This window comes from Balaenoptera physalus (genome assembly GCF_965194825.1).
Source record: "Balaenoptera physalus genome assembly, chromosome: 4".
Lineage (NCBI taxonomy): Eukaryota > Metazoa > Chordata > Mammalia > Artiodactyla > Balaenopteridae > Balaenoptera > Balaenoptera physalus.
This window is the reverse complement of record NC_138891.1, coordinates 100103814-100119769: the sequence shown is the minus strand read 5'-3', so window position 1 is coordinate 100119769 and position 15956 is coordinate 100103814. Positions and strand designations below refer to the sequence as shown.

The window sequence follows — 15956 nt, the reverse complement described above, 5'->3', positions numbered from 1 at the left end:
TTTCCGCTCTTCTTCCCCTGTTACCTGGTTAACTCTTATATACCTCCAGGCCTCAGCTTATATGATGTTTTTTCAGGGATATTTTTCCTGACTAATCTCTATTACATGCTGTGACAGCCTAGGGGAGTTAGGAGGAAAAATTCCTTCCTGGTACAAGGTAATTCTCCTTTCAAGTATGGCAAGTTTGAGGGGATGATTAGATATTATGGAAATATCCCACAGATATCAGTTGGGTGATTAAGGCTGCAAATGAAAATCTAGGAGCCAACTGCATCCAGCTGTGAATCATTAATTTTGAAGGGAGAAGAAATGCTCAGAGATGGAACTTCAGAAAATGCTTATGATGAGATAGAAAGTAACAGTTTTAAGAATGAAAGAATGTTTAATCTTTCAAAGGTTTTAGAGAGGTCAAGGAGAACAAAGGTCCAAGAAAGATAATTGGACTTGATGGACAGGTCACTGGGAAGTGTGATTATTACAGAATAATGGGAATGAAAAATCTAGGTTGCAGACAATCAAAGGGAGTTAATGAAAACAGTAGGTGTAGATGCTTTTTAAAGTTTGGTGCTAAAGATTAAGAGAAATGAGAAAGGAACTAAAGAGTTGACAGTGAGGTCAATTAAGGTTTTCCAAAATAGGGCAGAAGTATGCAGCTTCAGGAAAAAACACCTTTTATAGTGGCAAAGTCTGAAGTCAGCTGAATTTTTTGACCACTACTTTTTAGAAATACTATCTCCTTGGCTTTTACTATTGTACATTATCCTCTCTTCCTTTCCCTCTTGCTATCTCTACTTCCTTTCTTTTTTCCTCCCTTCTCTTCCTACCCCTAGACTTGTACTCTCCAGTAGATAGGCACTAAGCAGATAGCTACTGAGTACTTGAACTATGTATAGTCCAGATTATGATGTGCTATAAGTAGAAAGAAACACACCAGATTTTGAAGACTTAGTATGAAAAAGTAATGTAAAATATCTTATTAATAATTTTATATTGATTACATGTTGAAATGATAATATTTTATATTCAGTTAAATAAGATATTTATTTTTTAAATTAAATTTATGTTGCTTTTTACTATCTTTAATGTATTGAAGTTACTAGAAAATTCTCTATCACATATGTAACTCATGTTATATTTCTATTGGACAGCATTACTCTAGGCTTTCTTACCTATCTCTTCTCTCTAGGTTTCAGAAACCACCTCTAGACAATTGACTCATAAATATACATCTTCTCATAAACTTATGTTCAGACTTCTCCTCTGAACCTCAAACCCTGTATTCAATTGCCAATTAAACACCTTTTTCTAGAAGTCTCAAAGGCACCTCTTACTAAGTATATGTGAAATCCAACTTATCTTCTGCTCTCCTCTTTCCCCAAACCTGATCCTCTTCCAGGGTTACCTCTCTCAGTGTGTCATCATCATTCTGTTGCATTAGCCAGACTTTTAGATCCTTTGTCTTTAAACCCTACATTCAATCTATCACTAAATCCTGCTCACTCTACATTCTAAAGAATTCTCTAAGTTCTCCGTTCCACTCATCACCACCACCTGATCCATGCTACCATAATATTTTTCCTGGACAGTTTTAATAGTTTGTCCATATCCAGTTTTGCCAGCTTCCAATCTATTTTTCATGCTTCATCCAGAATTAAGTTATAAAATCTAAATCTGATAATGTCAGCCTTCTTTATAAGAAATTCCCATGGATTCTTATTGCTCTTAGAATGAAGACCCAAATTCTTAATATTGTTTACAATACCCCCATATTATCTATACCCTGCCCACCTCTCCACCCTCCCTTAGACCATTTTCCCCCTAACTAACTCTCTCTGCCTCACTGATTTTCTTTCGGTGCCTTGAAATTTTCATGTATCCTTCAGAAATAGGGCCTTTGTATGTGTTATCCTCACAACTCACCCATCCACCTTTCCCTGAAAATTCTGTTTACCAAATTTCAGTTCAGTCATCACTTCTTTAGGAAATCTTTCTGTCACCTCCTCCCTACCTCAAGTAATAATGACAGTGGTGGTGGTGGTAGTGATAGCATTTAGTATTTATTGAACACCTACTATAACCTAGGCTCTCTTCTGGTGTTTTACACATAATTCACTAAGTCTTCTAAACTACCTTTTAGTCTCAATTTTCAGAGTATAATGTATTATAATATCCATATTCTAATGAGGAACTTGACGCACAGAGAGGTTAAGTAATTTTCCCACTATCAGTTATAAAGTGGCATAGCTGAGATTCAAAATTAGGTCCTGTTTTCAAAACCCACAGGGTTAACTACTACATTATTTGCATTTTCAGACTAGGCTAAACCTCTCTATTGTAAGTCTTATATCTCCAATAACCTTGCCTTCATAATAGCGAAGTTGTAATTTTCAATTCATCTGGGTGATTATTTGGTTAATGTCTGTCTCCCGTCACTTCTTCCCAATTCTATAAGGTGAGGGGAGGCAGATACCACATCTGCTTTTGTTTATCACTTAACCTTAGTGCCGAGTATTGTAGCTGACATAGAGTAGACACACAATATATGTGAATAAAATGATACAAAACAGTTGTAAGTATATATGAAAGAAGAAAGGAAGGAAGATAGGGGAGGGAAAGAGGGAGGGAGGGAGGGGGAAAGAAAAAGAAAGCAAGTTCCATGTCTCCAGTTATGGATTATTCCATTGAGCACAGCTCAGTATACCACTTTCTATCTCTTAATTTCTACATCTGTCTTAGGAAGTCTTCTGACTATAAGAACAAATTCAGAGATGCTGTCTGGTATGTACTAAATGACTTTAGAACTTCTCCTGAGTAATTACTTGATTATGAATAGCTGAGTCATTCAATATTTATTTCAGGCAGAGGATGTCAAAACCAGATCAAGCACTGAGTAATCCACCTATAACATAATTATGAGAACGAAGTTCTCTAATACACCCTACACTCCAGCCAGTCTGGGGACTGCTTTCCATTCCTCCAACACTTCATGAGCTTTCATGCCTCTGATACTTAACTTAGCATTCCCTTTCCAACTTTCTCTGCTGAGAAAATGTCTACATATCTTTCAAGGCCAGTGTCAAATGTCCTCTCCTGAGTAATCCATAATAAAATACCCCCAACTGTTTTTGTTGTGTGTGTGTGTGTATTTCTTATAGAGATAGTGAGCCTAATCGTAGGATATTTTAATATGATTTCTCTGTTAAAGATGTGGTTCTATTCTTGTGGTTAAGGTTGGAAGCTTCCCTTAAGGACTGGGCATTCCTAGTGTCAATCTCAAGGGGAAGAGCTAAGTCCTCAGACAAAATAACAGAAGGGGGGCTCCTGTCTCTCACATTCTTAGAAATAGATCTAGTGGGGTTTAGCCATGCCTAAACTTCCAGGCAACTGGGAAAAGACAAAATCTGCCTGTCAGAGGTAGACTTGGAGATAGGTAAGGAGGCCTTGCTATAGGGAACCCTAAGGACAGGATGACTGACCCACTTATATAAACCAGATTATCAAGATCAGCAGCATTCAGACGATTTCAACGCCTTGATGTGTCACAATCAGTTATGAGATGCATCACAATTCATCTTTCTAATAACAAACTACCATAGTTTAATATGATCTTATATATATATATATATATACACATAAACTAGAATGGATTCCATATTATCTCAATAATACCTTCCTCATTCCTTTACATTACAATATACTACCTTGAATGGGAGAAATGCAGAGGTATCATAGCTAGCCAATGAGCAATTATTCATTACCTGACAAAGCCCACAGGAGTGTATCATGCAGTCAATGTCATTTGCCAACTTGCTTTCTCAGTGGAGACAAAGGTTTGAGTACTACTCCTCTGGTTGCATATTACTACATTTTGTTTCCAGCGGTTATCTCTAAGTCTAGTCAGGGCATGTACGAATGATTCCTCTTAATCTTCTCTTTGCTACAGGAAATCACTTGGGCCAGAGTGATTGGGAGAGCAATGCCTTTTTGGCAGCCAATGCCATGGTGTTGGCAGTAGTGGTGACTACTTCCCGGGGGGGAATATGACAATCTGGGAAAAGGCTTCGAGGATGTGTTTTGCCCCTCCCACATGGAGATTTGTTCTCTACTGCCAAACTAGAATGTTATTTTATTATGAAAAAGACAGTTTTGTTCCAGAAAGCATTTTTAACACCCCCTGACAAATTAAGTCATTCCCATCTCTTCTCCCATAGTTCCAAACGCATGATTATACTATAGAGCCTATCACCTTGCATTCTAATTATTTGTTTACATGACTGCCTCCCTAGTGCATTGAGAAGTTACTGTAAACAGGGATTGAGACTTAACACAGCTTTGAATTACTGTTGCTTATTAGCACTGTGATTGGCATTGTAATAAGCACTGGCAACTCTTTTTTTTTCTTCTTTTTAGCTTCCCACATGGATCTTGTTCCCCGACCAGGGACCGAACCCAGGTCCTCAGTAGTGAAAGCACTGAGTCTTAACCACTGGACCACCAGGGAATTCCTGCACTATCAACTCTTGAACACGGGGTCAGACCTTACCAGAAGAGCAAACCAAAATTCATCACATTAAATTTGGGGTCTTTTTTGTTGTCTTAGGGTTTTTTAATAAAAATCTTAAAGTCATCTTTATTCCACAGCTTTAATCTTAACATGATACATGAGGGGCACCCAAACACTTGTTTATTAATTTATCATTTATGCCATGTCAACATGCAAAATATAGCATAGAGAATAAAGCAATGAGTCACACACAGAATTGTTTTTCTGAAACTCAGATCTGACAGAGTCAGTCCCTTGACAAGTTTATTCAGGTCCTACTAAATAGAATTCAAGCTCCTTGATTTGGCATTCTGACCTCATCTTTTTTAGGATACCTCCTGTAATTTCTACACCACTGAATTCTATACCCACCAGGCATTTTGTATGGTAGATAATCTGGTCTAATCTAAACCAGAGAGTACCGGAGGGCTCTCTCCCAGTCACCCTTCTCTATTCTGTCTTCCCACTCTCCCTAAATGATCTCACTCAGTTCCAAGGCTTTAAATGTATATGCTGATGACTCCTAATCTCCAGCCTTGTCTTTTATGTTCGATTACCTGTTTGACATCTCCACTTAGATAACTGATAAGCATTTCAAACATAACATGGATAAAATAAAACTCATATTTCTAGCTCCATTATCCCCCCTAGAATATTTCTCCTGAAGTCTCCTTCAACTCAGTAAATGCTACTATGTTCTCCTCAGATGCTCAAGGCAAAAAATCCAGGCATTTTCCCCGCTTGCTCTTTTTACCCCCCTCTCAAATAGAAATCATTAGCAAATCCTGCTGACTCATCCTCCCAAACATAACCCAAATCCATCTACATTTCTCCATGTCCACTGCTATCAGCCTAATTCTGAACTACTACAGTGTCCTTTTAGCTGGTCTCCCCACTTTCATCCTTACCCTTAATGATCCATTTTCTGAAAAAATGTGAATACGGTAATGCCATTTCTCTGCTTTAAAAAACTCTGGTTTGGTAGGCATAATGATAGTCCCCCCAAAGTTGTCCACCTACAGTAATCAGAAATTGTAAGTATGTTATGTTACACAACAAGGGTGAATTACATACTCCTGGATCATCCAGGTGGGCCCAGTGTAATTTTTTAAATGGTGGAAACAGAAGCAGAGGAGTCAGAATCAGAGTAGTACAATGTGAGAAAGATTAAACCGGCCGTTTCAGGCTTTGAAGATGGAAGGGAGCCATGAGCCAAGGAATGCAGACAGACTCTAGAAGCTGAAAAAGGCTAGGAAACGGATTCTCCCCTACAGCTTCCAGGAAGGATGTCGACACCTTAATTTTAGCCCAGTGAGAATCATTTCTGATTTCTAACCTCCTGAATTGTGAAAGAATAAAAATATGTGTTATTTCAAGCTACTGAGTTTGTGGCAATTTGTTAGAGCAACAATAAGAAATCAATACACCTTCCCAAGGATTCTCATTGAGCTGAAAATAAAACACAAACTCCATACTCTGCATTACAAACTCGGCAAGATCAACTCTTCCATCCCATCATCAACCACTTTCCCCTGCCTTTTATGGGTTCCTCAAACATGCAAAACTTATAGCTGCCTTAAGGAATTTCCACTACCGCCTCTGTACCTAACATGCTCACCCTAAACTGCCATAGCTGGTTTCCTGCTACTCATGTCTCAGCTTGACTGTTCACCTTTCCCATAGACCTTTTCCAATCATCTGTACCCATTAAACAATATTCCCCATTCCCTCCCTCCCCAGACAACCTTTAATTTGTGTAAGTGGAATCACACAATATTTGTCCTTTTATGCCTAGCTTATTTCACTTAGCATAAAGTCATCAAATTTCATCCATGTTTTAACATGTGTCAGAATGTCATTCCTTTTTAAGGCTGAATAATATTCCACTTTTTGCCTATACCACATTTTGTTCATTCATTCATCCAGCAGTGGAGAGTTGGGTTGTTTCTACCTGTGACTATCCTGAATAATGTTTCTATGAACATGGGTGTACAAAAATAGTCTTTCAAACAACATTGTTAATCTGTACAGATACTGTCACTGAAATTGTTTGGGAACACTGATACCAATTGCTGACACCTAAATTATGAATAAGCTTTAGCTAATCCATATAGAGAAGTTTTTTGCACTGAATATTCCTCTCAAGACCTCAAAAGCCATCTTTGTGCATCTAATCTGATGTTTTCTCTTTCTTGAAAATATGCTGGGAAAATGTTAAACAACTAGCTCAAAAGTTAAGAGTTCCTGGAGATTGATACTGCCAGAGAAATGGGCATACACCAAAATCCATGTGACTTGTGAAGGCATTATGGAAGATGTTCCTTGTCCTTCTGGGTCAGAGAGAGCTCAAGAGTTGAATTGGGCATATTATAAATTAGTACCTCATTTCTCCACAATTTTTTCTCAACAGCAGAGTCAGGAATGGCTAAAGAAAATCATACTGTAAAACATGAGTTTATCCTCACAGGATTTACAGACTACCCAGAGCTGAAGACCCTTCTGTTTGTGGTGTTCTTTGCCATGTATCTGATCACCATGGTGGGGAATCTTGGCCTGGTGATACTGATTTCAAAAGAGCATCATCTTTGCACACAAATGTACATCTTTCTGGGCAACCCCGCTCTCATGGATTCTTGCTGTGCCTGTGCCATTACTCCTAAGATGTTAAGGAACTTCTTTTCTGAAAACAGAATGGTTTCCCTCTATGAATGCATGGCACAATTTAATTTTCTTTGCACTGTTGAAACTGCAGACTGCTTTCTTCTGGTGGTAATGGCTTACGATTGCTCTGTGGCCATATGCAGCCCTCTGCAGTACCATACCATGATGTCAAAGAAACTCTGCATTCAGACGACCACAGGGGCCAACATAGCTGGAAACCTGCATTCTATGATTCATATAGGGCTTCTATTTAGGTTAGTTTTCTGTGGATCAAATCACATCAAACACTTTTACTGTGATATTCTTCCTTTATATAGGCTCTCCTGTGTTGACCCTTATGTCAATGAACTGGTACTCTTTATCTTTTCAGGCTCAATTCAAGTTTTCACAATAGGTAGTGCCTTAATATCTTATCTCTACAATCTCTTTACTATTTTCAAAATGAAATCCAAAGAGGGAAGGGTCAAAGCCTTTTCTAGCTGTGCATCCCACTTTTTGTCAGTTTCATTATTTTATGGCTCTCTTTTTTCACATACATTAGACCAAATTTGCTTGAAGAAGGGGATAAAGATATACCAGCTGCTATTGTGTTTACAGAAGTAGTTCCTTTACTAAACCATTTTATTTGTAGCCTAAGAAATAAGGAAGTAATAACTGTTTTGAGGAAAATCCTGAAGAAAAAAAATCTCAAAAAAGTTTGAAACAAATGGGGTCTACTGTACCTTAATGATTTAATTGCAGAAAAAAACTTCCAAGTGAAATTACACAGAGAAAATGCACAAATTGTATGTAAAATATTAAAATATATCATAATGCAATCAATTTAAGTAGCAGTATGTAAGGGAGAAAATATACAAGAAGGAGAAAATTATACTAAATCTTAATTCAAATTAACAAAAATCAAAACCAAATTTTGATATAATTCAAGAAAAACACAGTATGCTGCCAAGGTCATGGATTGTGTCAGCTTCAGGGATTAGCAGCCCCCAAAAGAAAAACAATTATATCTCAATAAAACTGAAAAAAATTTTTAAATTGTCAGACTGAGGAAAAGAAAAGGAAGAAAACCAACAAAATTAGCAATTTCAAATATAAAGGAAAATCCTATTAAGCATTAATAGCCAGCCCACATTAATAGTTTGGAGCATGAGCACTCCAGTTATGCTAAAAGGATTTAAGGGTATATGAACCTTCAACCAATGAAATCACTTACAACCAAGAGTGACAAAGTTGAGGCAAGTGAATTTTGAGGAATTACTTTTAGTAGCATTTTGAGGGACATTGTAGTTAGAATAGAGGCAGTTAGGAAACAAAGGTGTGAAATAAAAGTGACTATTATATTTCCAAGTTGAATTTCCTATGGAGTTGTATAATTAAAGATGGAATGTCAATTTTCAAGTGTAATTATCTTCACAGACATTTATTTACTCCCATATGTACATGCATAAAGATGCCATAACATAAAGTTCCAGGCAAGCAGTCATACCTCATTTAGGATTTGAAGAGTTCTTTGTCAGTGAGCTAGGCTAAATTTCTCTATCCACCTTCCTGAGACGTGAAGAAGGGTTTCAACAATGGGGACACTTACGACATTATATGTAGACATGAAGAAAAGTATGCTTGTTGAACTGTGGATAGGGCTTATCTGAAATATTTTTTTTCTTTTTTCTTATTGCAAAACCTGCAGTTGTGGAATGTAGGTAGAACTGCATGAACTTCATGTGACATAATAAAAGAATTACTTTCCAGTTATTTATTTAACATAGACCTATTGAGAGCCTGCTATGTGGAAGCACTGCTCTGGATGTTGGGATATATCAGTTACCAAAATACCACGTTTTCCATCTTAAATAATAGAACATTGCCATAATTTTAATGGCTAACTTCTGGAGCAAGGACCCTTATCAAGTAAAAGAAAAATTCCCTCTTCCACCTCTTCTCTTGATGCTCTGAGGTCACATCTAAATTCCCAGAAGGCAATTGTCAGGTTGTAGCCATGGTCCAGCCTAGCCAGCCACTCAAGGCTGACTTCACATGGAAAATCAACATCTTGAACGTATTTAGCGAAAGCGGTAGGAATGCAAGTACTGTATTTCTAATTCCCTAACTCATGAATACAAAATTATAACCACTTAGTTTATATTTGTAACCTCCATAAAAACATAACCCAGCTCATCCCATATAATCAGACATTTCAAGATTGAAAATGGAGACATTTCAAGATTTCCTTTGCTGTTTCAAATTTAAATCCCATCAGTTTAGGATTTGCCCAACCCCTCTTCCACTTTTTCTTGGCATCTAAATGTGTAAGTACTGGGCTGATAAGACATCGAAGACCGGTGTCATGTTACAGATGGAGCTTTGTCCATGCTGCAGTCTTCTAAGATGTTTGATACTCTGACCTTCTGGTTATTTCTTCATGCCACCATCAGTTTCTGTTTCTGTATTCATGTCTAGTCCCCAGGCTAGACATGAAAGCATGATTTCAGCTAAATCATCTACTTGTCAAGTTTACAAGGCTTAAAGTCGGCTGGCTCAGTCTCTCTTGCTCTTTCTTTCTCTGCTAATTTCTGAGTAAATGCTCTTGACTTCGCCGTCTAGAATATTTAAGAAGATGGAAAAGTTTGTATTTTTGTAACTGATACATCCCAACACCTAGCTGAAGGAAAAGTTCAGGAAAAGTTGAAGGGCTCCATTTTTGCACTTCTGATGACCCACTGTACCAGTACCTCACAGGATTTTGAGAGCTTTCATGGATCTGTCCAGAACGTTCTTTTGCCCATAGATCTCCAAATTTCTATGGGCATTTGATTGTCTCCCCATCTCATTCCCAGGACAAACTTGGGAATTTAAGTCACAGAACCCCATCTCAGCAAACACCAATTATTCCCCTCTGACTTTTCTTTTTTCCCCCAGTTCACTGAATCCTTATTTCTAGGGTAATACCTAGCTCTTAAATCATTATAAACGTTTCCCAAATCTACTTTGATGGAATAAACTTTTACTTCAGAACAGTTCTCAAAAGTGACGCTTTCTCAATCTATTTTCTCTGTCTGGATTTTCAAAGGTATGTTTAGGGAAAAAAGAATGTGGGATTGACATTGCTGTGTTTTGGTCTCCCTCTCTTAAAGCAATAAATCTGACCTTTACAAGCTGCTATCTAAAATGGCAGGAATGATCATTGGGCAAAACAGAATTATAGACAGGCTTCATCTAAGTATTGCTGATTATAGGGAGAAAAGTCCCATAAAATGAATCCTTTTAAAATCTTGACCAATATTTCATAGTAAGTGGAAAAAAAGAGATTTGTTTAGGACTTTACTTTGAAAAATAAAACAAACTTATGGAAATAAATATTTTATCTCATATTTAATCAAAATTTAGTTATAATCACAAATATGTACTAATTTTACAAAGAATGAATCAAGTGTCAAGTGTTTTCCTTGTTATTATAAATATTTTCCAGAAGAATAAAGTATGGTAACTAGATACAATCTTAACTTCTGAATTCAAGGAATAATAGCAACAGATGATTATAATGGAGCAATTTTGTAAAATATCCAAAGGCTCCACCAATTTTCCCAAGTGTCCCTCTTAATCCTTATTGTACAAATTCTTAGCCATTGTATTTGTTTTTATTATTCTCATTTATTATTCACTTTTCAGTTGTTCTAACACTACCAGGCCCTGCTTGTCAATGGAACTTCTTGTTTCCTTCAGGCAGTTCCCCAGCACCACTTTCATCAACTTTATGAAGCCTATTGCATCTTTCTCAAGATCATTTCTCATTAAATTTGAATAATGCTTACTATATCAGAAAACCAGTGGGGAAGTAAGATGTCAGCCCAGTGGACAAAGATAGTGGTATTAAGCAGGAAGGGATGTTTAAAGGGAAATTAATTCTCTAAGTAGCTAGTTCATTCAGGAATATTTGAAGTAGGAGAGGAAGTATGCTGTTATACAAAACAACATAAATATATAATATAACATAGCATAGTAACTATATTTATTCAAAATATTTCATGTATAAATACTTAATAGATACAGTCATAACTTAGTTCCATCTTCTATAGTTCACAAGTCACAAGTAGAAAAGGTTACATTTTGCTACAAATATTTACACTGTACCTGTTTCAGCAAAAATTTACTAATATTCCACAGATCTTATAGTTAATGGATAAACCATTTTTAAAATTTCAGAAAACTGAATTTTAAAGATAATTTTTAAAAAATGTATAGTATAATCAACCATACTCCAATATAAAATAAAATTTTTAAAAATTAAAGAAATTTTTTAAAATATATGTAACAATTTTCTTTATGACTCTATAATGACACAGACAATATGTTTTAAAATATTTCTTAAGGAAATATTTAGTGGTTAACTATATAAACTCTTAAAAATCAAACATATTTTGGACATTAAAAGGATAATAAGGGAATATTATGAACAACTGTATGCCCATAAATTTGATAATCTAGATGACATGGACCAATTCCTTGAAAAACACAATCTGCCAAAACTCATACAAAAAGAAACAGACAATCTAAAAAGCTTATACCTATTAAAGACATTGAATCAATGATTAATAACCTTCCAAAACAAAAAGTACCAGGCCCAGATAAGTTCAACTGATAAATTCTACAAAACATTTAAGGAAGAAATTATACCAATTCTCTACAATTTTTTTCTGAAGATAGAGGCAAAGGGAATACTTTCTAACTCATTCTATAAAGCCAGAATTACTCTAAAACCAAACCAGACAAAGACAATACAAGAAAACTACAGATAAATATCTCTCATAAACATAGATGCAAAAATTCTCAACAAAATATTAGCAAAGTGAATCTAACAATGTATAAAAAGTCTATGCACCATGACCAAGTGGAATTTATCCCAGGTATGCAAGGCTGGCTCAATATTCAAAAAAGAATTAATGTAATCTTTTACATCAACTGGCTAAAGAAGAAAAATTACATGATCACCTTAATAGATGCATAAAGAGCATGTGACAAAATTCAACATCCAACAAAATTCAACATTCACTCATGATAGAAACTCTCAGTAAGCTAGAAATGGGGAAAAGCTTCCTCAACTGGATAAATAATATCTACATAAAATCTACAGTTAACATCAAACTTAATGGTGAGAAACTTGAAGCTTTCCCAGTAAGATCAGAAACAAAGCAAGCAAAAGCACCACAGCTTTTCAACATTGTGCTGGAAGTGCTAGCTAATGCAATGAAACAGGAAATGGAAATAAAAGGGATACTTGTTGAGAAGAAAGAAATAAAACTGTCTTTGCTCCCAGATGACATGACTGGCTATGTAGAAAATTTAAAAGAATCAACAAAAAACTCTTGGAACTAATAAGCAATTATAGCAAAGTTGCAGGATACAAGGTTAGTACAAAGGTTACACAAAAGTATATTTTAAGGTATTGCTTTTCTATATAACAGCAATGAACAAGTGGAATTTGAAATTAAAAACACAGTACCATTTACATTAGCACCCATAAAAATGAAATACTTAGGTATAAATATTTTTAAAATGTATAAGATCTATATGAGGAAAACTATCAAACTTTGATAAATCAAAGGAGAATAAAATCAATGGAGAGATATTCCATGTTCATGGGTACAAAGGTTCAATATTGTAAAGGTGCCCCAAATTGATCTATAGATTCAATGCAATCCCAATCAAAATCCAGGCAAGTTATTTTGTGGTTATTGACAAACTGATTCTCAAGTTTCTATAAAGAGGCAAAAGACCCAGAATAGTCAACACAATATTTAAGGAGAACAAAGTTGGAGAACTGACACCACCTAACTTCAAGACTTACTATAAAGCTAGAGTAATCAAGACAGTATGGTATTGGCATAAGAAAAGACAAATAGATCAATGGATAGAAGAGAGAGACCAGAAATAGACCCACATAAACATGATCGTAAGATCTTTGACAATGGAGGAAAAACAATGCAATGGAGCCAAGACTGTCATTTCAACAAATGCTGCTGGAACAACTGAACATGCAAAACAAAACAAACGAACAAAAAAGTCTAACATACCTTACACCCTTCACAAAAATTAACTCAAAGTGTATCGTATGACAGTCTCTAGGTCCATCTACATCTCTACAAATGACCCAATTTCGTCCCTTTTTATGGCTGAGTAATATTCCATTGTATATATGTACCACATCTTCTTTATCCTTTCCTCTGTTGATGGACATTTAGGTTGCTTCCATGTCCTGACTATTGTAAATAGTACTGCTATGAACATTGGGGTGCACGTGTCTTTTTGAATTATGGTTTTCTCTGGGTATATGCCCAGTAGTGGGATTGCTGGGTCGGGTGGTAGTTCTTTTTTTAGTTTTTTAAGGAAACTCCATACTGTTTTCCATAGTGGCCCTATCAATTTACACTACCACCAACAGGACATGAGGGTTCCCTTTTCTTCACACCTTCTCCAGCATTTATTGTTTGTAGATTTTTTTGGTGATCCAGAGTGAAGTAAGTCAGAAAGAGAAAAACAAATATCGTATATTAATGCATATATGTGGACTCTAGAAAAATGGTATAGATGATCCCTTTTGCAAAGCAGAAATAGAGACACAGACGTAGAGAACAAATGCATGGACACCAAGGGGGAAGGGGGGTGGGAGGAATTGAGAGATTGGGATTGACACATATACACTATTGATACTATGTATAAAATAGATAACTAATGAGAACATACTGTATAGCACAGGGAGCTCTACTTAATGCACTGTGGTGACCTGAGTGGGAAGAAAGTCCAAAAGGAAGGGATAAATGAATATGTGTGGCTGATTCATTTTGCTGTACAGTAGAAACTAACACAACATTGTAAAGCAACTATACTCCAATAAAAATTAATTTTAAAAAATGTATTGCAGACGTAAAGGAAAAATGCAGTATTATAAAATTCCTAGAAGATACCAGGAGAAAATCTAGATGACTTTGGGATTGACAATGAGTTTTAAGATACAAGACCAAAGCCATGATACATAAAAGAAAGAATTGATAAGCTGGACTTCAATAAAATTAAAATTTTCTGCTTGCAAAAGACACTGCCAAGAGAATGAAAAGACAAGCCACAAATCAGGAGAAAATATTTGCATAAGACACATCTGATAAAGGGCTGTTATCAAAAATATAGAAAGAACTCTTAAAACTCAACAATAAGAAAACAAACAACCAGATTAAAAAAGAGGCCAAAGATAATAACAGACACCTCTACAAAGAATATATATGAATAAGCTTATGAAGAGGTGCTCACAGCCATCAGCAAAATGCAAATTAAAACTATGAGACACCATAACACACCTAGTAGAATGGCCAAAGTCTGGAATAATGACACCACCAAATGCTGGCAAAGATGTGGAGCAACAGGAACTCTCATTCATTCCTGGTTGAAATGCAAAATTGTACAGCCACTTTGGAAGACAGTTAGGGAGTTTCTTACAAAACTAAACATATTCTTATATCATTCAGCAATCTCACTCCTTGGTATTTACCCAAAGGAGTTGAAAACTTATGTCCACACAAAAACCTGTGTATGTTTATAGCAGCTTTATTCAAAATTGCCATAACTTGGAAGCAACCAAGTTACCCTTCAGTAGGTGAATGGATAAATTGTTGTATGTCTAGACAATGAAATATTACTCAGAAATGAGCTATCAAAGCCATGAAAAGACACGGAGGAAACTTTCATGCATTTTATTAAGTGAAGGAAGCCAATCTGAAAAAGCTATGTACTGTGTGATTCTAAATGTATAGCATTCTGGAAAAGGCATAAAACTACGGAGATAGTAAAAATATCAGTCGTTGTCAGGGGTTGGGGGAAAAGATGGATGAATAGCAGGAACATAGAGGATTATTAGGACAGTGAAAATATTCTGTATGATACTGTAATGGTGGACACTTGTCACTATAAATGTATCCAAAGCCATAGAATGTACAACACCAAGAGTGAACTCTAATGTAAACTATAGACTTTGGGTGATAATGGTGTGTCAACCAATGTAATAAATGTACCACTCTGGTGGGGATGTTGATAATGGAGAAGGCTATGCATGTGTGGGAACAAGGGGTATATAGAAAATCTCTGTACTTTCTGCTCGACTTTGCTGTGAACCTAAAGCTGTTCTAATAAATAATGTCTACTAAACATAAGCAAAAATCAAACACAGTGTGTAGCTCACACAAGAATCTTCTTCTCTCCGCTCTGTCTAACCAAGTGCTCTGTGGTTTACCAGTTACTAACAAAGATCAGTCTCATTTTATCCCTTCAAAGTCTTCATCTGATTTCTGGTTTCTGCTGCTCTTTTCCATCTATACTCATTATGATGTTGAGCTGAAAAAGTTCAGATTATTTTATGGTATAAATTCTCCCATGTGGCCTCTTCTCATCTTCTCTGTAAAATAACAAATACATGACAATTCCAATTTTCACCTAAAACTGACTGTAAAAAAACAGTCTCTTGCTTGTTTTTCTATCTGTTTCCCTGTTTCCTGTTTGTCTCTGGACAAAATCAGAAGGCTTTTTCTTTCATTTTAAGTTTTTCCAAAAGTTGTCCTTGCATTTGGCCAACCTATTTTTGAGGTTTATAATACGTGAAGCCCTAAGGCGGATCCTGGGTAGAAATAAAAATTAAATAAGACCTAATATTGACTTGAAAGGATAGAATTTGTTCTCAAGAAGCAAAGTTATTTCAGGTTAACCCTTGTGA

The 15956-nt window shown here is 35.9% G+C and overlaps 1 protein-coding gene across 1 annotated transcript; it reads left to right on the top strand.

Moving 5' to 3' along the window:
* Positions 1 to 6246: 6246 nt before the first annotated feature.
* Positions 6247 to 11132, top strand: LOC309660041 (olfactory receptor 5K1-like). The gene is given in 3 exon segments (XM_082460568.1): positions 6247 to 7724; positions 7727 to 7882; positions 7885 to 11132. Coding segments are annotated over 3 exon segments (963 nt in total). The 5' UTR covers positions 6247 to 6964; the 3' UTR covers positions 7932 to 11132.
* The last annotated feature ends 4824 nt before the right edge of the window (positions 11133 to 15956 follow it).